Below are 26,662 nucleotides of genomic sequence, written 5' to 3' on the forward strand. Positions count from 1 at the left end.
TAGCTCAGCATATCACAGAAATCAGTCGCCCCTCCAAAGAGTCCATGTCTGCATTTGTTGCTGCCTTGGTAAGGCAGCAAACATAAACAAAAACCTCACCCATCCTGGACATTCCCTCTTCTCCCCTCTTCCATTGGGCAGAAAGTACAAAAACCCAAATCGAAGACGTCTCCTATCCTGCTGGTATATGACTGGTATGATAGACGGACTCGACCTCATTACGGCCTTGCATGTTATTGTCTGCCTGCACAGCACTTTTTCTGTCACTGTCTGTTAGCTTCTAATATAGGCAGCGATCACCAGATGTTTGTAAGGAAATTGCAATATCCACAGGACCAGAAGTGACTGTGAGTCTTGTGCTTCGGTCCATGTTAGGTGGTAGGATTTTACTCATATTCCATTTTAAAGTATTGATCGTGATACAGTTGAATAGAATGCTTCACCATTTCAGAAAGTGGTTAAGTATTGAAGAGATTGTTGCGTATTTGAGTCATGTTATAGACCTAACTGGGTAAAGGTGGCAGATTTCTGTGTCACAAATCCTGATTGTCCTCACCACTGTACACACCCACCTACCGTGCTTCCACTCAATTCCTAGTCTAAGCCTCTCTAACCACACCTCATGATTACTAGGTCACATCTCTCAACTATTCCATCTAATTGACAATCTAACCCTCTCCACCCTTCTGTGAGAAGACTGACCTTCTCTAGTAGCTGATTGAAAGCCAGCACATTGAGATTTCACATTTTAAAGCTGTTTCAAAGGTCAATTACTAGCTGACCTTTGAATAAACCACACAGTATGAAATTAATGTGTCTTTACAGACATCACACAGTTTTTCACCACTTATCTCTGATCAACATAGGACAGGTTCTAGAAGAAGTTGTACAGTACCAGTGTTGTATTTCCTGTGTATTCAATGGCAGTTTTATATTGGATGAGGATTTTGCTGGTAGTGCTGCGTGCCTTCTCCCAATCAGATCACAGTAAAGATAACAAATCTCAATGAAGAGTTGGTGTAACCACAAGGGTTTCTGTTGCCTGAACATATAGCAAATATGTAACCTTGTGCATTGTGATTGTCACTGTGCAGGATTCAGAATGTTTCTGCTTTTGTGACATGCAGACTTTATAATCCAACTCACCCTGGTCGACCTCTCCCTTTTACACTTCGTAAAAACGTCCTTTAAACTCATGTTTCCATGTTGTGATTCTCACAACATACTGGCCGCAGCTCTGCTTCTGCAGTTGTTTAATCAACTGCTCATCCCTGTTCTCACATCCCTCGCTGTAGGACAGCTCCCCATTTCAGCCTTTTTACCATGAATATATCTGTACTTTCAAGTTCTAGCCTCCTGAACATCACTCAATGACAGCCATGCTTTCAGCTACGATTACCCTAAGCCATAGAATTCAGTCCCTATATCCCAAACTCTCTCTCTAATTCTGCGATCTAGTTGAGATATTCTGTAAAATCTTCTGTAAAAAATGGCTCAGAATATTGGACAATATCTAGTAACGTGAGGAAACAAACTGAAGCAGCAGGGATATGGTTCTTGAGGAGGATGCAAAGAATATTATGGATGAAACGAATATCTAATGAGGATGTCATGAACAGAGCAAACACAAAAAGAGGAATAATGTATGACACCACGAAAAGGCAACGTAACTTCATTGGACATGTGATTAGGAAAGAGGAGTTAGAATGCACGGTAATTATGGGAAAGATTGAAGGGAAGAATGCAAGAGGAAGACAAGGACAAGTGATGATGGAGACAGCAGCCAAAGAACTGGAAGTGAATACCAATGAATTGATCCACTTGACCCAATACAGGAGTGTGTGGGCCATGGCAGTCAAAGCTCAAACTGGGCATGGCACCTGATGATGGCGATGATGATGATCCAGGTCCATACAAGAAAACCAGGTATGACTTGTGGAGGACTATTTCAAGAGCCAGGGAACAATTCTAGGAGGGGTTGGCAGTGACATCAGATATACGTCAACTCTGGCAGGGTTTGCAGGACTTTACTTCCTACACAGCAAAACCGAGCATCATGAATGGCAGCGATGCTTCACTACCAGATGAGCTCAATGCCTTTTATGGTTGCTTTGAAAGGGAGAATAAAACCACAGCTATGAGTATCCCTGCTGCATCCAATGACCCCGTGACCTCTGTTTCGGAGGCTGACGTCAGGCTGCTTTCAAGAGGGTGAATCCTCACAAGGCAGCAGGACCGGATGGAAGTATCTGGTAAGGCTCTGAAAACTTGTGCCAACCAACTGGGGGCAGTATTCAAAGACATTTTCAGTCTCTCAGTGCTGCAGTTGGAAGTTCCCACCTGCTTCAAAAGCGCAAAAATTATACCAGTGCCAAGAAGAGCAGGGTGAGCAGGCTGAACCACTATCATCCGGTAGCTTTCACATCTACCATGATGAAATACTTTGAGAGGTTGGTCGTGGCTAGAATCGACTCCTGCCTCAGCAAGGACCTGATCCCACTGCAATTTGCCTATCGCTACAATAGGTCTACAGCAGACACATTCCCAGTGGCTCTCCGCGTGGCCTTGGATCACCTGGACAATGCAAATACGTATGGCAGGGTGCTGTTTATTGTCTATAGCTCAGCATTTAACACCATCATTCCTACAGCCTTGATCAAAAAGCTACAGAATCTGGACATCTGTACCTCCCTCTGCAAGTGGCTCCTCAACTTCCTAACTGGAAGATTACGATCAACGTGGATCAGAAATAACATCTCCACCTCGCTGACAGTCAACACTGGCACTCCACAGGGATGTGTGCTTAGCCCACTGCTCTACCCTCTCTAGCGCCATGACTGTGTGGCTCAGCATAGCTCAAAAAGCATCTATAAATTTGCTATTTCGTGATACAACCATTATTGACAGAATTTCAGATGGTGATGAAAGGGCATAGAGGAGCGAGATATACCAGTTAGTTGAGTGGTGTCACAGCAACAACCTTGCTCGCAACATCAGCAAGAGCAAAGAGCTGATTGTGGACTTCAGGAAGGGTAAGACGAGGTAACACAAACAAGCCCTCATAGAGGGATCAGAAATGGAGAGAGTGAGCAAGTTCCTGAGTGTCAATATCTCTGAGGACCTAACCTGGATGCAACATATTGATGCAGCTACAGAGAAGGCTAGACAGCGGCTATATTTCATTAGGAGTTTGAGGGAATTTGGTTTGTCAACTAAAACATTCAAACTTCTACAAATGTACCTTGGAGAGCATTCTGACTGGCTGCATCACTGCCTGGTATGGGGGGTGGTGCACGGGGCTACTGCACAGGATCAAAATAAGTTGCAGAAATTGAAGTACAAAGTATAAAGTATTGAGTATAGGAGTTGGGATGTTATGGCAAGGTTGTATAAGACATTGATGAGGCCAAACTTGGAATATTGTGTGCAGTTCTGGTCACCTAACTATAGCAAGGATATCAGAAAAATTGAAAGAGTGCAGAGAAGATTTACTAGGATATTTGCCAGGTCTTCAGGAGTTGAGTTACAGGGAAAGATTGAACAGGTTAGGACTTTATTACTTGGAACGTAGAAGAATGAGGGGAGATTTGATAGGGGTTTTCAAAAAAATGAGGGGTATAGACAGAGTAAATGTAGACAGAGTAAGGGTTTAGATGGGGCAGAGTTTGTCAAGTGTGTTCAGGACAGATTCCTGTCACAGTATGTGGATAGGCCGACTAGGGGGAATGCCATACTAGATCTAGTACTAGATAATGAACCGGGTCAGGTCACAGATCCCTCAGTGGGTGAGCATCTGGGTGACAGTGACCACTGCTCCCTGGCCTTAAGCATTATCATGGAAAAGGATAGAATCATAGAGGACGGGAAAATTTTTAATTGGGGAGGGGCAAATTATGAGGCTATAAGGCTAGAACTTGCGGGTGTGAATTGGGATGATGTTTTTGCAGGGAAATGTACTATGGATATGCGGTCGATGTTTAGAGATCTCTTGCAGGATGTTAGGGATAAATTTGTCCCGGTGAGGAAGATAAAGAATGGTAGGGTGAAGGAACCATGGGTGACAAGTGAGGTGGAAAATCTAGTCAGGTGGAAGAAGGCAGCATACATGAGGTTTAGGAAGCAAGGATCAGATGGGTCTATTGAGGAATATAGGGAAGCAAGAAAGGAGCTTAAGAAGGGGCTGAGAAGAGCAAGAAGGGGACATGAGAAGGCCTTGGCGAGTAGGGTAAAGGAAAACCCCGAGGCAATCTTCAATTATGTGAAGAACAAAAGGATGACAGGAGTGAAGGTAGGACCGATTAGAGATAAAGGTGGGAAGATGTGCCTGGAGGCTATGGAAGTGAGCGAGGTCCTCAATGAATACTTCTCTTCGCTATTCAGCAATGAGAGGGAACTTGATGATGGTGAGGACTATATGAGTAAGGTTGATGTTCTGGAGCATGTTGATATTAAGGGAGAGGAGGTGTTGGAGTTGTTAAAATACATTAGGATGGATAAGTCCCCGGGGCCTGATGGAATATTCCCCAGGCTGCTCCATGAGGCGAGGGAAGAGATTGCTGAACCTCTGGCTGGGATCTTTATGTCCTCGTTGTCCACGGGAATGGTACCGGAGGGTTGGAGGGAGGCGAATGTTGTCCCCTTGTTCAAAAAAGGTAGTAGGGATAGTCCGGGTAATTATAGCCTGGTGAGCCTTACGTCTGTGGTGGGAAAGCTGTTGGAAAAGATTCTTAGAGATAGGACCTATAGGCATTTGGAGAATCATGGTCTGATCAGGGACAGTCAGCATGGCTTTGTGAAGGGCAGATCGTGTCTAACAAGCCTGATAGAGTTCTTTGAGGAGGTGGCCAGGCATATTGATGAGGGTAATGCAGTGGATGTGATCTATATAGATTTTAGTAAGACTTTTGACAAGGTTCCACACGGTAGGCTTATTCAGAAAGTCAGAAGGCATGGGATCCAGGGAAGTTTGGCCAGGTGGATTCAGAATTGGTTTGCCTGTAGAAAGCAGAGGGTCATAGTGGAGGGAGTACATTCAGATTGGAGGATTGTGACTAGTGATGTCGCACAAGGATCTGTTCTGGGACCTCTACTTTCCGTGATTTTTATTAGCGACCTGGATGTAGGGGTAGAGGGGTGGGTTGACAAGTTTGCAGATGACACAGAGGTTGATGGTGTCATAGATCTTGTAGAGGATTGTCAAAGATTGCAGGGAGACATTGTATGGATGCAGAAGTGGGCTGAGAAGTGGCAGATGGAGTTCAACCCGGAGAAGTGTGAGGTGGTACACTTTGGAAGGACAAACTCCAAGGCAGAGTACAAAGTAACTGGCAGGATACTTGGGAGTGTGGAGGAGCAGAGGGATTTGGGGGTACATGTCCACAGATCCCTGAAAGTTGCCTCACAGGTAGATAGGGTAGGTAAGAAAGCTTATAGGAAGGACCACTCTCTGTGTGAAGAAGTTTTTCCTAATCTCGGGGAGGTCTTTTAGGACCGAGATTAGGAAAAACTTCTTCACACAGAGAGTGGTGAATCTGTGGAATTCTCGGCCACAGGAAACAGTTGAGGCCAGTTCATTGGCTATATTTAAGAGGGAATTAGATATGGCTCTTGGGGCTAAAGGGATCAGGGGATATGGAGGGAAGGCTGGTGCAGGATTCTGAGTTAGATGATCAGCCATGATCATACTGAATGGCGGTGCAGGCTCGAAGGGCCGAATGGCCTACTCCTGCACCTATTTTCTATGTTTCTATGTTTCTATAACTTGAGGGATAAAGTTTAAGAGTCGCGATGTAATGATGCAGCTCTATAAAACTCTGGTTAGGCCACAATTGAGGTACTGTGTCCAGTTCTGGTCACCTCACTATAGGAAGGATGTGGAAGCATTGGAAAGGGTGCAGAGGAGATTTACCAGGATGCTGCCTGGTTTGGAGAGTATGCATTATGATCAGAGATTAAGGGAGCTAGGGCTTTACTCTTTGGAGAGAAGGAGGATGAAAGGAGATGTGATAGAGGTGTACAAAATAATAAGAGGAATTGATAGAGTGGATAGCCAGCGCCTCTTCCCCAGGGCACTACTGCTCAATACAAGAGGACATGGCTTTAAGGTAAGGGGTGTGAAGTTCAAGGGGGATATTAGAGGAAGGTTTTTTACTCAGAGAGTGGTTGGTGCGTGGAATACACTGCCTGAGTCAGTGGTGGAAGCAGATACACTCGTGAAGTTTAAGAGACTACTAGACAGGTATATGGAGGAATTTAAGGTGGGGCGTTATATAGGAGGCAGGGTTTGAGGGTCGGCACAACATTGTGGGCCGAAGGGCCTGTAATGTGCTGTACTTTTCTATGTTCTATGTTCTATGTGAGTAGGCTCTGTCCACTTAGAATAGGAGAGATAAACATGAGAGGACATGGCTTTAGGGTGAAAGGGGAAAGATTTAGGGGGGACATTAGGAGGAACTTCTTCACCCAGGGTGGTGGGAGTGTGCGACGAGCTGCCATCTGATGTGGTAAATGCGGGCTCACTCTTAAGTTTTAAGAACAAATTGGATAGATATATTGATGGAAGAGGTCTGGAGGGTTATGGACTGGGTGCAGGTCAATGGGGCTAGTGGAATAAAGTTCAGGCACAGATTAGAAGGACCGAATGGCCTGTTTCTGTGCTGTATTGTTCTATGGTTCTAAAATCTTAGAACAAGCTTTTGGTCATCTCATTTATGAGTTAAGCATCCAGTTTTATTTGACACCTCTGAAGAAGCACATTGAGAAGCTTTCACATATTAAAGCTAGTACATAAATGGGAGATTTTAAACTTACAGAGGAAGAAAATCGTACTGTTGGGACAGTAGCTTGCAAGGAATAAGCTGGTAAGTTTTTTGAAGAAAATGATAACCATAAAGTTTACAAGATAAGTGAATAGGGAGCTCAGTGTAAAGGTACGCTTAGGAGCCAGTGAACATAATTTGATAAAATTCACCCTGGTGTTTGAGAGAGAAAGAAGCTAAAGTTTAACACATTAGTGGAGTACAAAAAACAATAAAACAATGAGAGAGGAGGGGCCAAAGTTGATTGGAAGGGGGCACTAGCTATAAAGACTGTAGTGCAGCTATGGCTGAAGTTTCTGAAAGTAATTTGGAAGACACAGGATTGGTTTAGCATGGTTTCCTTTAAGGAGAAATCTTGACTGACAAATGTGTTGGAATTCTTTGAGGAAATAACAGACAGAATAAACAAAGGAGAGTCAGTGGATATTGTTTACTTGGATTTTCAGAAGGTATTTGACAAGGGGCCGCATATGAGGCTTCCAAACCAGATAAGAGCCCATTCTATTACAGTAAAGATAATTGCATGGATAGAAGATTGGCCCTCTGGTAGGAGGCAAACAGTGGAAATAAAGGGAGCTTTTTCTGGTTGGCTACCAGTAACTAGTGGTGTTCTGCAGGAATCGATGTTGGGGCCACTTCTTTTCACGTTATATGTCAATGATTTGGTGACAGAATTGATAGCTTTGTGGCCAGATTTGTGGATAATATGCAGAGAGGTGGGGCAGGTAGTGGTGAGAAAGCAAAGAGTCTGCAGAAGGACTGGAACAGATCGGGAGAATGGGCAAGGAAGTGGCAGATGGAATATAGTGTAGGGAAGAATATGGTTATGCACATTGGTAGAAGGAATAAAGGCATAGACTATTTTTAAATGGGGAGAAAATTAAAAAATCAAAGGAACTTGGGAGTCCTTGTGCAGGGTTCCCTAAAGGTTAATTTGCAGTTTGAATCAGTGGTAAGGAATGCAAGTGCAATGTTATTGTTCATTTTGAGAGGACTAGAATATAAAAGCAAGGATGTAATGGTGAGGCTCTAAAAGGTATTGGTCAGACCACACTTTAAAGTATTGTGAGCAGCTTTTGTCCCCTTATCTAAAAAAAGATCTGCTGGCATTGTTGCGGATCTAGAGGAGGTTCACAGCAATGATCCCAGGAATAAAAGGGTTAACATATGAGAAGTGTTTGATGGTTCAGGGCCTGTACTCACTAGAGATTAGAAGAATCTAATTGAAACCTATCAAATATTGAAAGGCCTATATAGAATGGTTTGGAGAGGATGTTTCCTATCGTGGGGTACAAATTTTTAGCTTGCATTCCTGAGTTGTCCCCATATCTACTCTAGATTTGCCTAGGTCAACCAGCTGTATCAGTTTGTATGATAAGAGTTCCATTGAAGGCCACAGCAGAACAACATCCTATCCGAATTCAATAAGATTTGTAATGTTTTCATCAGTATTCCTTCAATACCAGCCAGAAACGAAGACATTAATTTATGCTATCACTACAATTAAGTAGCAGCTGCAAATTTTTAACCGTTGATTCAGTCACTTCATATAAGACCAGATGTTCTCTGTGACTCTCTAAATAATGGGAAAGCTCACTGCTCTGGGAGAGCTGCAGGTTGTTCTTTTCAGCCTAATGAGAACAAATGATTTTGTTTTGCTTAATGCTTCATAGAGTAAAGATGAGTGGGGATATAAAGACACGTATCTAACCTGTATTTCTAGCACATGAAATGGTGAAGATTTATGCTGTATAACATGAAATAGCAATTACAGTCACAGAAGGAATGCTTGTTACAAATGTTAAAATTGCTGGTGAGACTCCCCTACTGCTATCCGACACTGATCTTGATGTCCACAATTTTAACCTGTCTTTCTGATCACATGAGAAGAACACCCACATGACCCTTTTCTGAAACATGGCTAATTAACTCCAGTGCACTATTAGAGCCCATCTATTGCTAATTAACTCCAGTATACCATTAGAACCCATCTATTGCTTTCACTGAGGCATCAACCAATGTTGATTGATACTTGCTTTTTAGGAACATGTCGCCAGAAGGGTAATCATAACCACAAGAGTCCCAAATAATAAGGCCCTAGGAATTTATTATATTAGCATTTTGTTTTTGTGCGGTAGAATTTATTGAAAACCTGATTCCGATATACAGTGGAGTAATTACTGGACTGTTCTTAATTGCACTAAAAATTGTGCTTGAATCCTCCATGTGAATGGCACGTTTTTGCACAGAGGCATGTGGTATGAAATAAAAAGTAAATGCCTCTTCTGCAAATAGAGCAGGTGTCTTAGCTTTATCATAAAGGTGGCCTGCCTATGCATACTTGTGCCCAATACTTTGAATCATCCGTGGACTGGATCCCTACAAGTTCTTTAATTGCAGGTCATTTGGATCTTCTGACCCCACCTCAAATGCACCCAACAGTAATCACACCATTCAGCGCCATCACCCACACTTATGCCTTGCGCAGCATCCATCATCAGGGATCACCACCACTCACTGCTGCCATCAGGAAGAGGGACTCAGGAGTAGTCCCTCTGGGATCAAAGGGGAAAACTCCACCAGTTTCACTTGCCCCATCATTGAAATATTCCCATAGCCTAGACTCACTTTCAAGGACTCTTCATCTCATCTTCTCGTTATTTATTGCATACCTATTTATTATTTTTGTCTCTTGCTTTTCTTTATTTGCACAACTTGTTGTCTTTTGCAACACTCACCTGCAGAGTATTTTGTGTTGTTGTCTTTTGCACACTGGTTGAATGCCCAAGTTGGTGCAGTCTTCCATTGATTCTATTATGGTTATTATTCTATAATAGATTTATTCATAAGGCCCACAGGAAAATGAATCTCTAGGTTGTGCGTGGTGACATATATGCACTTTGATAATAAATTTACTATGAACTTTGAATCTTATGGTCTTTCTCAACCTAACAGCCTCATCCATCTTAAAACATTTGAAGATGGTGCTAAAATTGGCCATATGGTCCAGCAAGGACAAGAAAGCTTTAGACTACAAGAACATATAGATTATCTTGTCAAATTGGTCAATAAATGGTAAGGGAAGTGTAAAGTAATACATTTCAAGAGTTGGAACAATCAAGGGAAATAGTAATAAATTGGATGATATTGAGTGGTGTGCAGGAACAAAAAAACCTTGGAATGTATGCATGCAAAAATCAGATAGCAGGTCAAGCAAGTTAGTTATAAACAACACAGACTGTTGTCCTATTTTAGCCTGAGGCATTGAAAATAACAAGGAAGTAATGATAGAACTGTATAAAATGCTACTCGGAGCACAGCTTGAGTTCTACATAAGTGAAAGGTGTGACTGATCTGAAGATGATGCAGAGACTTATTGTTAGAAATAGTAGTGTAACCCCCAGGTTCGATGGGCTGCCTTAGTCTAGGGGAAAACAGTCAACGCCCCCACCAAACTGATGAAATCTCATTTCTGTGGATGCTGTGTGATGTGTTCCCCTGTTACAACTGAGTACCATGAAAGACCAGACAGCACACCATATTCAATTAAACGATTGAGCTTTATAATTCTTAATATGAATACAGGGTTAGTACAGAAAACGAACAGAGAAAGAGCCCATTTTAATGAAACAGTCTATTGCGCATGTTGGAGCTCACGGTTTTCTGTCCTTGAATTTCCCATCGATTTCCTCCGAGCGTCTTCGACTCACAGACCCTCACTCCAAGTCCACTCTGTCCTGCGGTCTACCAGCTCTCCCCTCTCACATCTTCTCTCATCATCTCCCCTTTATCACAAATACCTCCTCTCAGACACACAAGAAAGAAACAACACCCCTCTCATTGGATGGCTCACATTCCAAAGTCCCGGTTAACTCTAGTCTTAACCCAAACACTGCTGCTACAAAGAAACCATTATAATAGCAGTGAAACATTACAGAGTGTTACACTCTGTCCCTACCAAATTTAGTCATGTCCTCATGACTTTGAGATAATTCGCCAACACTTCCTGCAAAGCGCAAAGTCCAACTCAGGTGTAAAAGGCAGTGACATAGCTCCCCACGACGGTAGGGGCCACACTCTGTTCCCCCGGTGCTACATTGGCCAGCCTATCCAGTGGGCTCCTAATTTTCTGAGACCTCCATATCCCCCTCATCTACCTCTTCATGTTCTGACACTACTGGGGATGCTTCTGAACTACCTAGCAAGGCCTCCCCTGGCCTATCACATGCCCACCTGCAACTCTGACCTCTCTGTCCCTTGGCTAAGCCCCACTTCATCCCTTGCAGGGTGTCGCTGCAACACAGGCTGTCCACCAATAGCCCGCTCGATTTCACCTGACTCAGCGTGAGAAGGGTTGGGAGAACTTCCTCAATTAGTGGGGAGTTAGCTAAAGGCAGCATATACCACACCTCCATGTCCTCATCCTCTGAATCAGTGTCCCTCTCAAGTGTGGGGGTTGGTCTAATCTTCCCTGCTGTTGGCCCTGCAGTCTCCCTGCATTGCCGCAGAGTCCTTTTACAAGGCGTAGGCTCCAGGCCAGGCTGTGGGTCTACCTGCACTTCTTGACCCCAGGTTAACAGGTGGTTCCAATGGAGAATCTTGACAGGCCCATTCCCATCCTTTGGTTTCACCCGGGAAACTGGTATGTTTGGCATCTGATTTTCCACCACATAGGGTGTAGCCACCCAGCAGTCAGCCAACTTATGCTTCCCAGGTAGCCCCAAATTCCTTATGAGGACTTGGTCTCCTGGCATGAGTTGGGAGAACCTAACCTTTTGATCATACCTCCTCTTATTTCCTTGATTCTGCTTGGCAGCCGCAACCTCAGCTAATTCATAAGCTTTTTTCAGCTTCCTTCTCATATCAAACACATACTTCAGACGAGCCTTCAGTGGTGGGTCATTCCCAAAAACAAAGGTCAATGGGCAACTTTGTCTCACGCCCAAACATCAGATTATATGGCAAATACCCAGTAGCTTCATTTCAGATACAGTTGTAACAGTGGACCAGATGTCCAATATGTTGACTCCACCTGCTCTTCTTGCTGATCTCCAAGGTTCCGAACATGTCTAGCAAGGTACAATTAAACCCCTTGGGCTGTGGGTGATAAGGGGTAGTCCTCGACTTCTCAACTCCAAGCATGCTCAGTAACTCATGGATGAGTCTACTCTCGAAATCCCATCCCTGATCACTATGTATCTGCCTGGGGAGACCATAATAAATGAAATACCTCTCCCACAACATTTTGGCCACCATGGACGCCCTCTGACCCTTGGTAGGGAAAGCTTGTGCGTATCTGGTGTAGTGATCCGTGATGACTAAGACATTCGCCATGCTGCCGGCATCTGGCTCTATTGACAGGAAATCTATACACACCAGGTTCAGGAGCTCTGCACTCTGCAAGTGGTTTAAGGGAGCTGCCCTCGTAGGCAACGTCTTCCTCCATAAGCGTCGAATGCACGACTCGCAGTACTCTTCGACCTCTGGCTTCATTCAGGGCCAGTAAAACCGATCTGCAAGAAATTCATAGGCCTTTTCAACCCCCAAGTGTCCAGAATCATCATGAAGTGACTTCAACACAATCCTCCAATATTTCTCGGGCAGAACCAGCTGGGAATCCCAAGGTCAGTCCTGAGGTGACATGACCCGGTAGAAGATCTGGTTCCTCAACTCCAACCTGGGCCACTCCCTCAGTAATGGAAGCACCCCAGCGTGTTTCGTCTTCTCTGCCTGAGCCATGTCTCCCTTTTCAACCGCTGACCAAACGGTACCAATGCCCAGATCATCTCGCTGAGCAGCTGCTCACTTTCCCAGAACTCAATTCTGGTAATTGGTTTGACTTCAGAGCAGTCAGGTTACAGTAAACTGGTGGAATGTCGTCATCCTAATTGATCTACTATTCGATCCTGCCCTTGCTTTCCATCCGCCTTCACCATGATGGCAAACTGGCACATGGCTTTCACCCCTCCAGGCAGGAATACTCTCCCACTCTTCGTCCCTGTCCAGCCCTTCATGCGCCCATCGGGACAAGGCATCAGCATCAATGTTCCTGCTTCCCGGCCGGTACTTCAGGCTGAAATCATAGGCAGACAACACTGCCAACCACCGATCGTCCATGGGATCCAGGATATAAGTAAGGAGATTGTTCTCTGCCCTCCCTCAAACTTGGCACTGTAGAGATAGTCACTCAGCTTGTCCACCACAGCCCATTTCAATGCCAGAAACTCCAGCCTGTGCAAAAATAGAATATAGAACATAGAACATAGAATAGTACAGCACAGTACAGGCCCTTCAGCCCACAATGTTGTGCCGACCCTCAAACCCTGCCTCCCATATAAGCCCCCATCTTAAATTCCTCCATATACCTGTCTAGTAGTCTCTTAAACTTCACTAGTGTATCTGCCTCCACCACTGACTCAGGCAGTGCATTCCACGCACCAACCACTCTCTGAGTAAAAAACCTTCCTCTAATATCCCCTTTGAACTTCCCACCCCTTACCTTAAAGCCATGTCCTCTTGTATTGAGCAGTGGTGCCCCGGGGAAGAGGCGCTGGCTATCCACTCTATCTATTCCTCTTATTATCTTGTACACCTCTATCATGTCTCCTCTCATCCTCCTTCTCTCCAAAGAGTAAAGCCCTAGCTCCCTTAAACTCTGATCATAATGCATACTCTCTAAACCAGGCAGCATCCTGGTAAATCTCCTCTGTACCCTTTCCAATGCTTCCACATCCGTCCTATAGTGAGGTGACCAGAACTGAACACAGTACTCCAAGTGTGGCCTAACCAGAGTTTTATAGAGCTGCATCATTAACAGGATGAGACAGGATGAGAACAGCATTTCCTCATGCTTTATCTTCCCCCACCATCCCACACAAGCCACAACAGTTGGGGACTGGGTTGATCCAACCAGATCTGGAAGCACTGGGCAGAGACACTCACTGAGTCAATAAGACAGCCTGGCAGCTCCCTTTCCCTTGCCTGCTCACTCTCCCATCACAGCTGTTTCTGTGATCCTCTTCCACACAATGCTTTTGTTCATTTCTGAAAAATTTGGATTGTGAAAATTCTCAGGAAAGGAACATGTCGGAACCTGCAAACTGTCTTAAACGTGTACTTGAAAAGACTTGCAGATCAGTGGACCGTGTGCTCAAAGTGCAGTTGGCTGGATAGAACTCTTTCAAATAGCACTAAATCAGTGGGCCGAATGGCCTCCTACATCATCCATCTGCTATGCTACTGCCTCCTATTGCTAAGAAGGATATGATATTCCAAATCTTAATGGTACCCAGCAATAATCCAAGGAAGAGTCATTGAATTTGGGTGCAGGCCTTGCTGACGGGCTTCTCCGCATTCTATTTTTGAATTGGCTTCTTAAATAAGGCATGTTAACCATTATGTCATGTGCTTGTGCACAGCCTGGAAACTTGAAACCTACCAGGAAATAGGGCATCATTCAATCAAGATGAAATTGGGGAGAATCCAACTCACTGTGCTTCTTCCCGTTTTCCATTCTGATGGAGAGCTCTCACCAGATGTCACGAAGTCGCCTCTTGTTTCGTGTGAATTTCTTGAACATTTCTGTTCTGACAGTGAAGATGTAATGGAATATAGAGAAATTAGCTCTTCATCTTAGTCTAGCTGTTATCCTTCTTTCTGGAATCACAAGTCTTAGGGGTGAATCAAGCCAAATTCTTTTACCAATTATAGATTCTTTTAAAAACTGTATTTGTAAATAATGAGTGAAAATATGTGTAGTTAAGCAGAGTTATGTGCTGCCCTTCTATGTACAAACAATTTCAAATTATTTACATTACTTCATCATGACATCAGTTTCCTTTACTCATTCCTTGAATTGTCTGAAAGTTTCTAGGTTCCAGTGGTAAGAAGGCCTTAAACCAGCCTTACTTTGTATAGGCTTCACAGCACTGCACTGGACTTCAATGCATCCTTTAGCAAGTAATCCTGGACCTTGGATTGTGATAGTCCAAACTATTCATCATCACCAGTGCCTTGCACTGGAAGACTGGCAAATTTCAGAGGGTATCTTTGATTATAGTGGTAATCTTCCAGCAGAAATTGATATGTGTGTCCAAGATCTATGTAGCCCAACGATTTAACCAATCACCCAGGATTAACCACAAGGAACTATTTTCTTTTTCCAAAGCTTATGACAGGCAAAAGTACATTCCAGAAGTAGAACCATTGACAATCTTACCTCAAGCACAGGACCTTAACCAGTATGGAGCGGCACTGAAATTCTCGCAGTGCCTGAGTGATCTATAGGAAGAACCATTCTCGCTATCCACACCTAGAACTACCTAATGTTATATTTTTGCCACTTGCTGAAACGACTAAATGCCTCATTTACAGAGGGACATATTTTCTATGACCTCCCTTGAACTCGGTGGTGGAATTACTTGATGCATATAGCCACATGATCTTTGGTCCTTGCACATTTTCTCAATAACTAGTTAAAGAAAAACACATTATTCAGAAATTTTATCCAGCAAGTAGCAGAGCTGGTTAGTAGAAGAAATCCTGATTGTCAGTGGATTACAGTTAAGGCTGGAGTACAGGAATTCCACTTGATCTCAGGATCTTCCTGATATGTGGAAGGAAAATTAGTTGTTCCTGATTACTGGCCAATCGTTGTTGTCGGAGTGAAGATAGGATTGAAGTTAGTATTTGCCTGAGATTTTGCTTCTGCTTATTTGGAATCAACCCCTTCAGCCGGTTGGAGTCAACAATGGATGGTGCATCCCAGCTGTCCACATGATAAGCAAGCCAAGGAAGTGCAATATGGAGTGTAAGCTGTTGGCCCACGTAGCAGGCTCTCCCTCTCCACACAGCTGATAAATCAAAGGAATGGCAGACACCAACAGCGGCAACAGCCGTGTCATAGTTGACTGGTTGCATCACAGCCTTGTATGCAAACACCAATGCCCTTAAATGGAAAATCCTACAAAATGTAGTGGATATGGCCCAGTCCATCACGGGTAAAGCCCTCTCCACCATTGAGCACATCTACATGAAATGCTGTTGCAGGAAAGCAGTATCCATCATTAGGGACCCCCACCGCCCAGAACATGCTCTCTTCTCACTGCTGCAATCAGGAGAAAGGGACAAGAGCTTCACGACTCACACCACCAGGCTCAGGAACAGTTAATACCCCTCAACCATCAGGCTCTTGAACCAAAGGGGATAACTTCACGCAACATCACTTGCCCCATCATTGTAATGTTCCCACAGCCAATGGACTCATTTTCAAGGACTCTTCATCTCATGTTCTCGATATTTATTGCTCATTTATTATTATCATTATTATTTCTTCTTTTTGTATTTGCACAGTTTGTTGTCTTCTACACTGTGGTTCAACGCCCTAGTGTGGTGGTCTTTTGTTTGTTCTGTTATGGCTATTATTCTATAGACTTATTGAGTATGCCCACAAGAAAAATAAAACTCAGGGTTGTATTTGGTGACATTTATGTATTTAAATAATAAAATTTACTTTGAATTTTGAAATTTTCTCTGTCTGTAGAAATGGTTCTGCTGGGTTTAGTAGTTAAGTAACATGCGAAGGCCAGGAGCTGGATTTGGTTGTTAGAGGCGATTTGAGATGCACGCCATTGGGAGCATTGAATACGCAGTGCGGACTTATCCCCAGTACCACCCCCAGCTAAAACAACCAAAAGATAGATAGATAGATAGCTTTTGATCCCAAAGGAAATCACAGTGTCACAGTAGTATTACAAGTGCCCAGATATACAAATATTAGAAGAGAACCTATTTGGAATCACATTCATTTTTATAAAAAAGTTTCCAGCACACACAAGCTCTTTGAATATTTATTTAACGGAAAATATAATTGAATTTAGATACCCTGAAAATTAGTATTAGAATGATGTATTTAATTTTACTTCAATACATTTTAGCAATCCAAAGCATTTAATTATTTAATTAAATGTGAGTTTTCATATTGTCATATCAGAGGAACATCATGCATCAATTGTTTATATATTAAAAACAAGTTTATGATGTAATATCATTTATTTGGAGTCCATTGAACATCACTTACTCTGCCCATTGCTTTACTGTAGTTCTGGGGAAAATCCGAAGTGCAGTTGGAAGTGCTCAGCTCCTGATGTCCCAGAAGTTCCAACAGTTCAGTGGACTGTGTGAAGAAAATATGGTATGTGAATATTGCTTTATTCTGCATTCCTTCTCATCTTTTCGCTGAGTCACTGTAACCATGAGACTACTAGCTTGTATTCACAGCGACTAACATACTCAAATAGTTTACTATTCTGGTTTTGAAGTGCTTTACTTAAGTATTTTAACAAAAATTGCAGAACTTGACAAACAAAGGATCTACTAACCATAAAAGTGCATACATCTGTGTGTGTGTGTTCCTAGAAGAAGACAAAAAGTGCAAAGCTTACACGTTCTTTTCCTGTTCTTCTCAGAATCCAAATGCATGTCCTCGACTGACCTCCCAAGACTTGGCAGGATTTTGGGATATGCTACAGTTGTCAATTGAAAATGTCAGTATGAAATTTGATGAGCTGCATCAACTGAAGGCAAACAGTTGGAAGCAGGTGGAACTTCCTGAAAAGAAGGTATCCCAGTAGTACAAAAACAATGCAACTCTCTCATTTGCAGTATTGTTCAAGATGTGTAGTTTTTTGGGGTGGCTTCATTGTGTGGAGTTTTTAGTAGAAACCATGGTGAAAATAATAGCAAGCTCTCTGCCCAATAATTCCATGAGATTCAATACACCTCAAGTGTCTTCACCAGAATCAGGTTTAATATCATCGGCATATGTTGTGAAATTTGTTAACTTTATGGCAGCAGTACAATGAAATACACAATAAATAAATATAGAGCAAAAAAACTGAGTTACTTTAAGTGTGTGTGTGTATATATATATATAATAGTTAAGTTAAAATAAGAAGTGCAAAATAACAGAAATAAAAAAGTAGTGAGGTAGTGTTTATGGGTTCAATATCTATATAGAAATTGGATGGCAGAGGGGAAGAAGCTGTTCCTGAATCACTGAGTGTGTGCCTTCAGACTTCTGTATCTCCTACCTGATGGTAACATTGAGAAAAGGCATGCCCCGGGTGCTGGAGGTCCTTAATAATGAACGCTGCATTCCTAAGGCATCGTTCATTGAGAGATCGTTTCGTACATCTTACTAAAGTCTATGTAGACAACATCCATGGCTCTACCTATATCAATCACCTTCATCAGCTCCACAAAAAAACTCAATCAAGTTACTAAGAACAACTTGCCTTGTATAAAGCCATGCTGACTGTCCCTAATCAGGCTATGGTTTTCAAATTGCTCATAAGTCCTATTCCTAAGAATCCACTCTAGTAACTTCCCTACCACTGGCATGATACTCACTGGTCTTAAGTTTCCAGGATTATCCCTATTTCCCTTCTTGAATAATTGAACAACATTAGCTTCCTCTCAGAATTCTCCTGTGTTGAAAGAGGACATGATGATATTGATCAAGGGCTTTAGTCAGGAAAGTTGATGAATTTGATTGTGCTCATGAAGGCTGTGCATCATACATTGAGAGGGTTGAAATGTATTGTAACACGAACAATGAGGATGAGTAAAAGAAAGCCCTCGTGCTTCTTAGCTTGATGGGTGTTAGAATGTACAGTCTCTTACACAACTTAGTGACACCTGAAAAATCAGCAAATAAGACATTCGACAAAGATTGTTACAATTTTACAAAATCACTTGAGTCCTAAACCACTGGTAATAGCTGAGATATTTAGATTTTACAAAAGGAAAGAGTCAAAGGATGAAAGCATTTCTGAATACATTGCAGAACTGTGAAAACTTTCCCAGTACTGTGACTTTAAAGATGGACTCTCTGATGCATTAAGGGAAAGACTTGTATGTGGCATGCATAGTCAAAGCCCTCAAAAGAGGCTACTGGCAGAAAGAGACCGAACCTTAGAACAGGCATTGACCATGGCAATATCGTTAGAGACTGCAGCAAAGGATGCAGCAGTACTACAGAAAAAGAGTTTAGAATGTGAAATGCACAAAATGCCCCTGAATGGTATAAAAAGTCAAAAATGTCATCGATGTTGCAAATCCTCCCATGATGCAAATGACTGTTGGTTCAAAGAAAGAGTTTAGAAACATAAAAGCACAGAAAACTTACAGCATGATACAAGCCCTTCAACCCACAATGATGTACCGAACATCTACTTACTTTAGAAATTACCTCAGGTTACCCATAGCCCTCTATTTTTCTAAGCTTCATGTACCTATCCAGGAACCTCTTAAAAGACCCTATTGTATCCACTTCCACCACCATTGCTGGCAGCCCATTCCATACACTCACTACTCTCTGCGTAAAAAAACTTACCCCAACATCTCCTCTGTACCTACTTCCAAGCACCTTAAAACCGTGTCCTCTCACATTAGCCATTTCAGCCCTGGGAAAAAGCCTCTGACTATCCACACGATCAATGCCTCTCATCCTCTGTCACTTCAAGAAGAAAAGGCCAAGTTCACTCAGCCTATTCTCATAAGGCATGCTCACCAATCCAGGCATCATCCTTGTAAATCTCCTCTGCACCCTTTCTATAGTTTTCACATCCTTCCTGTAGTGAGGTGACCAGAACTGAGCACAGTACTCCAAGTGGGGTCTGACCAGGGTCCTATGTAGCTGTAACATTACCTCTCAGCTCTTGAACTCAATCCCACAGTTGATGAAGGCCAATGCACCATATGCCTTCTTAACCACAGAGTCAACCTGCGTAGCAGCTTTGCGTTTCCTATGGACTCAGACTCTAAGATCCCTCTGATCCTCCATGCTGCCAAGAGTTTCATCATTAATACTATATTTTGCCATCATATTTGACCTACCAAAATGAACCACCTCACACCTACCTGGGTTGAACTCCGTCTGCCACTTCTCAGCCTTGGTTTGCATCCTATCGATGTCCCGCTGTAACCTCTGATAGCCCTCCACACTACCCTCAACACCCCCAACCTTTGTGTCAGCAGCAAATTTACTAACCCATCCCTCCACTTCCTCATCCAGGTCATTTATAAAATTCATGAAGAGTAGGGGTCCCAGAACAGATGCACACCACTGGTCACTGACCTCCATGCAGAATATAACCCATCTACAACCACTCTTTCCCTTCTGTGTGCAAGCCAGTTCTGGATCCACGGAGCAATGTCCCCTTGGAACCCATGCCTCCTTACTTTCTCAATAAGCCTTGCATGGGGCACCTTATCAAATGCTTTGCTGAAATCCATATCCACTACATCTACTGCTCTACTTTCATCAATGTGTTTAGTCACATCCTCAAAAAATTCAATCAGGCTTGTAAGGCACAACCTGCCTTCAACCTGCTGACTATTCCTAATCATATTATGCCTCTCTAAATGTTCATAAATCCTGTCTCTCAGGATCTTCTCCATTAACTTACCAACCATTGAAGTAAGTTTGCAGAAAGTATCACAGACAAGGTCACATAGAGGGAGTGTGCAAGACAGACAAAGAGCACAATCAAAGAGAAAAACCACCCCATGAAAAGTTTTACACACAAAACTAAGCAAATGCATGAACTGACCAAATCTGAAACAGGCAACAGAGAGTATGATAAAGGTGAGCTGTCATGCCTAGAACTGCATAGTATTACTGAAGCAGAAGGATTATAATAAATGTGTCTAGTCTAACTGAAAGTGGAGCTGGATACAGTGTCAGCTTTCTCTATAATTTCAGACGCTGACTACAACAGACAGTTTTCTAGGATACCATTAGAGAAGACCTCAGTGATGCTAACGACCTACACAGGGGAAAAAGTGTCTCCCAAAGGCAAGCTGAAAGTGAAAGTGAAGTATGGAGGCCAAACACAGCAGTTTAAGCTTTATGTATTGAAAAGTGGAGGGCCGGCACTTTTTGGACATGAATGGTTGAGAAAAATCCAACTAGAGTGGCACGCATTCAAAGCTCTCAGTGTGACATCAATAGGCAACTGCAGCCCAAGTGGTAGCACTAATCAGAGACCGACTAATGAGAAGGTGTTTGAGAAGGTGATTGGTAAACTCAAAGGCAAAAAAGGCCAGAATTAAACTGGATGAAGCAGCAACACCAAGATTCCATAAAGCACGTCCAGTACCTTACACACTATGCCCTAAAGTGGATGGTAAACTTCAGAGCTTGGAGGCATCTGGAATTCTCTCCAAGGTTGAGTGGAGCAATTGGGTCCTGCCCATTGTCCCAGTGATCAAGAAAGGGAAAGCCAGATTCTTTTGTGTTTGTGGGGATTTCAAAGTGATCATCAGCCCAGTGCTGCATACTGTGCAGAATGTCCTGCCATGAATAGAGGACATTTTTGCATCTTTGTCAGGTGCAGGGAGGCATTCAAAGATTGACTTATTGCAAGTCTGTAAGCATATGGAGACTGAGGAGGCAAGCAGGAAGTTCCTCACAATCAACACTCATAAGGGAATGTGCCAGTACAATCATCTCACCTTTGGCATGCATCAGCTCCAGCAATTGAGCAAAGAGCAATGGACCAAGTGCTCCAAGATATCCCAGGAACACAATGTTACTTTGATGACATCATTGTGACTGGCAGAAATGATGAAGAGCACCTCCAGAACCTTGATAAAGTGCTTACCAGGTTGAATGAGTATGGTCTGTGCGCAAAGAGAGAGAAATGTGAGTTGTTCAAGAATGAAACCTCATATTATGGCCATCATTGACAAGCACGGCTTACATAAGTCACAAGAGAAGACCTAAGCAGTGCTACAGGCACCCAAACTGGAAAATATGTCACAACTCAGGTCATCCTTGGGCCTTGTAAACTACTACCACCAGTTCCTCCCAAACATTGCTACAGTGCTGTACCCATTGAATGCACTGTTGCAGACAGGAACAAACTGGGAATGGTCAAAAAGTTGTGAAAACGCATTCAAGGAAACAAAAATACTAATAACATCCAGTGAACTGCTCACCCATTATGACCCATCCCTGCCCATCAGACAGGCATGCAATGTGACCCCTTATGGCACTGGTGCTGTTTTGTCACACATTATGAAAGCTGGGTTTGAACATCCGATTGCATTTGCTTTAAGATCACTGAAGAGCACAGAATGCAACTACACACAGATTGACTAAGAGGCCCTTGGTCTAGTATGGGGAATAAAGAAGTTCCACCACTACCTCTACAGACAAAAGTTTAAACTAGTGACAGATCTCCAGCCCCTTGTGTCCATTTTGAATCCCGGGAAGGGAATTCCAGTGATGTCTGCTACCCAGTTACAACATTGCGCATTGTTCCTAGGAGCCCATTATTGTGACATCCAGTTCAAGGATACCAAACAACACAGCAAAGCTGATGGCTTGTCACACTGTCTCAAATGAAGAATAAAAGTCTTCATACTGTGACCCACCGGAATTGTTCCACATGGTATTGGTGGACCGATTGCCAGTAACGAATTCTGAAATACAAAGAGAAACAAGGAATGACCTGACATTGTCAAACGTCTAGACATCACCATGCAAGGATAGCCAACTCCAAGAATGTTGTCTTTGACAAGACACCTGCCAAACCTAATGCCATTCCACAGGTTCAGAGGAGCTATTCTGAGAGAAACAGAGTGCCACCCAAAAGACTGAATCTTTAGAAGAGTGAAGTTAGTTATGAACTGTTATTGTGGAAGCATGTTTATTGGCAATATGGCTTATGAAAGAGAAATTGAATGTTTTGCACATATACTGTAGAGATGTTGCATTAATCCAAAGGGGAAGGAAGTGTAATGTATGGATCTATCTCTTTTGGAGCAATGAATCCCCTTAGCACTACATAGGTTGTTGTCTATGCATGCATATTGATCTGTTGTCCATGTATGCACATTGCGCTTTCTCTCTCTCTCTCACTGCAATGTGAATACACCAGTTAAAGCCATCTCTTACGTGTGTGCTTTTACTTAATTGATGTGTAGTTGCACAAACACAACGAGGCCAGTTGTCATAAAGAATAAACTGAAATTACACTTCCTGTGTCGTTGCCTCAGTTCTGCGCTCCTAAGGCAGTTGGAAACCATGCTAGGTGAATACTAGATATCATTGACGATTGAAGAGGGGTCTATTTCACCCTGGACTGACCTGTTGAGTCAATTGCACATCATATAGTGAGGTTTCTGAAGCTCATACCATTGGGTTATTAAACTGGAATCATCTAATTAAAACAGCAGGTATCACACTCAGTTGGATTAAGCACTGTTGAGTGTGTCAAGGTGGGACAAGTTAAGTGCCAACGGTGTGATCTCCTTGTGGTTTAAACACATGGCATTAGCTGCAACTTTCAAAACCAGTTTAACAACATTGTCCTCATATCTGTATCACACACTGATTATAGTCTGCAAACTTAAACTGAATAATTACATTACATGCAAAACCAACCCTACCAATATGGCAATCATCTGAAAATATTTGTGTATATTGCTTGTAAAATGTGAGATTATTCTTCTAATTGTGCCAAAGACTCTTTTCCACAAATGTGTATTCGATTTAATTTGTCATCTGCTACAGTTACAGCACTTCTTCCCCCGCATATAACGTACCCAAGCATCTAAGCACTTTAATCTACAATTCACTGACTTGAGCAAGACAGCTGCCAATAAGCCTTATTATTATTAGAAAACAAGACAAATTGTCCAATCCCGTAACATTCTGGTTTGTTTGCTTATATATAAAACATTTCTGATTTAATCAAGAACCCAAGGTTGAATACAAGCCAGCAAAATCACAAGAACATTCCACTTCTCTTCTTCCTCCTTGTCCAGAGAGATCCTGTTGACACTGTGTAGCTGGGTAATGTATTACACCAGAGTACAGGATAATTGCTGTGTGAATCGGTGATGAGTTGGGGTGGTTTATTGTTCTATGATGTTTGAGTAATTATGATACTGATTTGACATGTTGCCGGATGAAACTACAGCAGCAATGTTGCCAGGTGTAGTGGGCTTCCGCTAACTGTATGCAACAGCATAGTTGTGCTTTGTCATACCTATCTGAAAAAAACAAGCTTCTAAATCACTCATATATTTATTTCTGCAGGAGAAAAGGATTCCCCCTCCCGTGCCAAAGAAGCCCCCAAAGGGTCAGGTACCCCTGAAACGTGAAAAGTCGCTTGATGCCACAGAGAAACAAAGGCAGGAAGCACGGAAGCGTCTAATGGCTGCCAAACGGGCTGCATCAGTAAGACAGAATTCTGCCACAGAGAGTGCAGACAGTATTGAGATTTATATCCCAGAGGCCCAGACCAGACTATAAACTGCACTGCAGAGGAATGGTGATAACTTTAAATCACAGAGCTGGTTGTAACATATCCGTGTTACAGTTTCATTAGAGATACATCCTAATGTCTGTATCACTTTAACCCTCTGGAAGAACATTAAGAATCAGGACAATTATGAGCAGGTGTGGCAATATTAATAAACCCAGGTTAAAAAATCTGTAAACAGTTTTAGCATATTCTACCATTAATGTTTAGCTACGTAAAATATTTGCTAATTGCCATGTCATTTGCATGGCTTCACTCTAATTGTTCTTGCAGTTGCTTTTTGAAACTCCTTTCCAGTGTTCTAGCTCCATTAACTCATCCACATATATAGTAACGTTTCAAGTACTGACAATAGTTTAAGTAAATGAATGGGGAAAAAATAAAAATCATACGTGCACAGCAATAGAAACTTCAATTATGATGAAAGGATGTTGGTGTCTTCCTAATCTAGATGTTAGGACTTAGGATCATGGTCGTTTATTTCAAAATAGATGGATAGATGGAATGCATTACTCTCAACAACTCACTTTTGTAATTGGAATTTGACAGCCGTAAACATATAAATGCTAACAGCTCCATGTGTAAAAGGCAAGAACCACTGGCATTGTGTTGCTATTGAAGTGCATAACCTTCAGAGACTTGCATTCATTCACTTTCAAGGGTTGCAATGTTGGATTAAACGTAAATTAAATTCGCTAATGGCAAAATTTAAAGGAGTCTTGTGAATCATCGTTATGCTAAGGCAGTTGGTCAAACAGCTTAGAAAGTGGGAATGATAAACCTGTGATACTTGCAGACAACACCAGAGATAGTGTAAATGAAAGGGACTTCCAAATCTTTGTGCTACCTGCTACCATGCAAATTCATTGGTGACACTGGAGTGTTTCTTACTACCACGTTTTAATAGACAATAGTTTAGAAAAACATTTGGAAAAATGAAAAGCAATGTATTTTTAATTGAACCATTAGGGTGATGTAATGAATACACAAACCTTTGAAAGGTATAACCAGTCAAGACTGTGATGCTTATGAAATTCAGTAGGTAAGGGCTATGGATTTCTTTGTGGAAATGCTAAGCTGTACAAACGGATCTGACTTTCACAAGTCTGATTTTTTATAGCTGTACCCTTTATCAATTTCCCTTTGATCCACAATATCTAATCTTCTTACTCACTGTTATTGTTTGCACATGTTTTTGATTGAAATGTGTCTAACGATGTCCTGTAGTAAAGATATCAGGTACACATAATTTACCAGTGAGCTGAGCGCTTCCTTTTTCCAGTATATATTGTATTCTAAATGAGTTGGGGACCTAGGTTGCCGATGCATTTGCCAAAATGCATTAATCTGTGCCTATAATATGTCTGATGAAAATGAATTACTTTTAATGAAGCAAATGTATGTATTTGTTGAGGCAGTAAATTTTTTCTCAGTCCGCCATACTCACTGCTGTTCGCTTCCACAGAAAGTTTACTGAGTATTATTTGTTAAATGTGCATGGTATTAATTTGAAATTTCAAAGGCTATGTTCTTCAGTGGTGAACCTTTGCCGTGAATTTAGCAGAAAGCAAACCCAAGCATTTTATTTGGAAACGGTACTTTCTTTGTCTTTGACACAGTGAGAGCACTTGTTTGTTCTCCAGACTTGTGGCCTAGATAATAGGCTTTACCCTCTCTCACACCTTTGTATTCACCAGAGCTGAAAGGGGCTAAATGTGGATGTCACCCTGCATTCCTTTTTATACAAGTATGTATCTGTAGAACTATTCTACTGGAATACATAGACTGCTTGTGAAAGTTAATAACTGTGAATAATGTTACTTCCCACCAAGTGTGAAAAGAAAAAAAAAATCATTTGTGCAATGTAGATTAAAACCTGGTGGCAACTGGCTGTTCATTGAAAACTATGAAAATTTTGTTCCAATAAAACTTCCTATCAAGTAACCTGTTACTGGTTATATTTTAATATGAATGTTGTAATATTATGCTAGATTATACTATATTGTTTATTTGAAAGTTGTTAATTTTTGTTACCTCATTTGTATTTATTGTTTAAATGTATATGCATTCCTTAACATATCAATGACATGAAGGATTTCTCTGTAAGGGGTATTTCCAATTAATAGAAAGGATGTTGAATAGAGAAAGCAAATTACTGAATAAGCCAGAAAGTGGATTCCACTCAAATTTCAAAATAGTTGGTACATTGAAAAAGTTTAATTAATAAAATAATGTAAATAACTGAATGTTTGCCATTATATAAAAAACTACTTAATTAAAATCACACCTCTGTGCAATATGTTCTCTGAAATTCTTTACCAACTAATAATATGGCATGTTCTGAAAGTACAAACTCCAGATGGGATATACTGCAGGAATACGGTCCTTAAATCCTTCAATAAGTGACCTGTTTTAGACATTTATTATTGTCGGGTTATTTAATTAGAAAAGGAAGACAACCAAGTCCCCTGCTGACATCCACACATATTTTTACATAAGTGACAGAGG

The 26,662-nt window shown here is 42.0% G+C and overlaps 1 protein-coding gene across 15 annotated transcripts in view; it reads left to right on the forward strand.

The window, feature by feature from the left end:
* dlgap1a (discs, large (Drosophila) homolog-associated protein 1a) overlaps positions 1-26,443 on the forward strand; it is an 890,995-nt gene extending 864,552 nt beyond the window's left edge. For all 15 annotated transcript variants that reach the window (XM_063062219.1, XM_063062200.1, XM_063062175.1 and 12 more), the window contains 3 exons: positions 16,919-17,010; positions 17,285-17,437; positions 23,929-26,443. In XM_063062219.1, the coding sequence (XP_062918289.1) occupies positions 16,919-17,010; positions 17,285-17,437; positions 23,929-24,144 (461 nt within the window). In that variant the 3' untranslated portion in view covers positions 24,145-26,443. The remainder of the gene's footprint in view (positions 1-16,918; positions 17,011-17,284; positions 17,438-23,928) is intronic.
* The last annotated feature ends 219 nt before the right edge of the window (positions 26,444-26,662 follow it).

The sequence above is a fragment of the Mobula hypostoma genome, chromosome 1 (genome assembly GCF_963921235.1).
Source record: "Mobula hypostoma chromosome 1, sMobHyp1.1, whole genome shotgun sequence".
In the NCBI taxonomy this organism is placed as follows: domain Eukaryota; kingdom Metazoa; phylum Chordata; class Chondrichthyes; order Myliobatiformes; family Myliobatidae; genus Mobula; species Mobula hypostoma.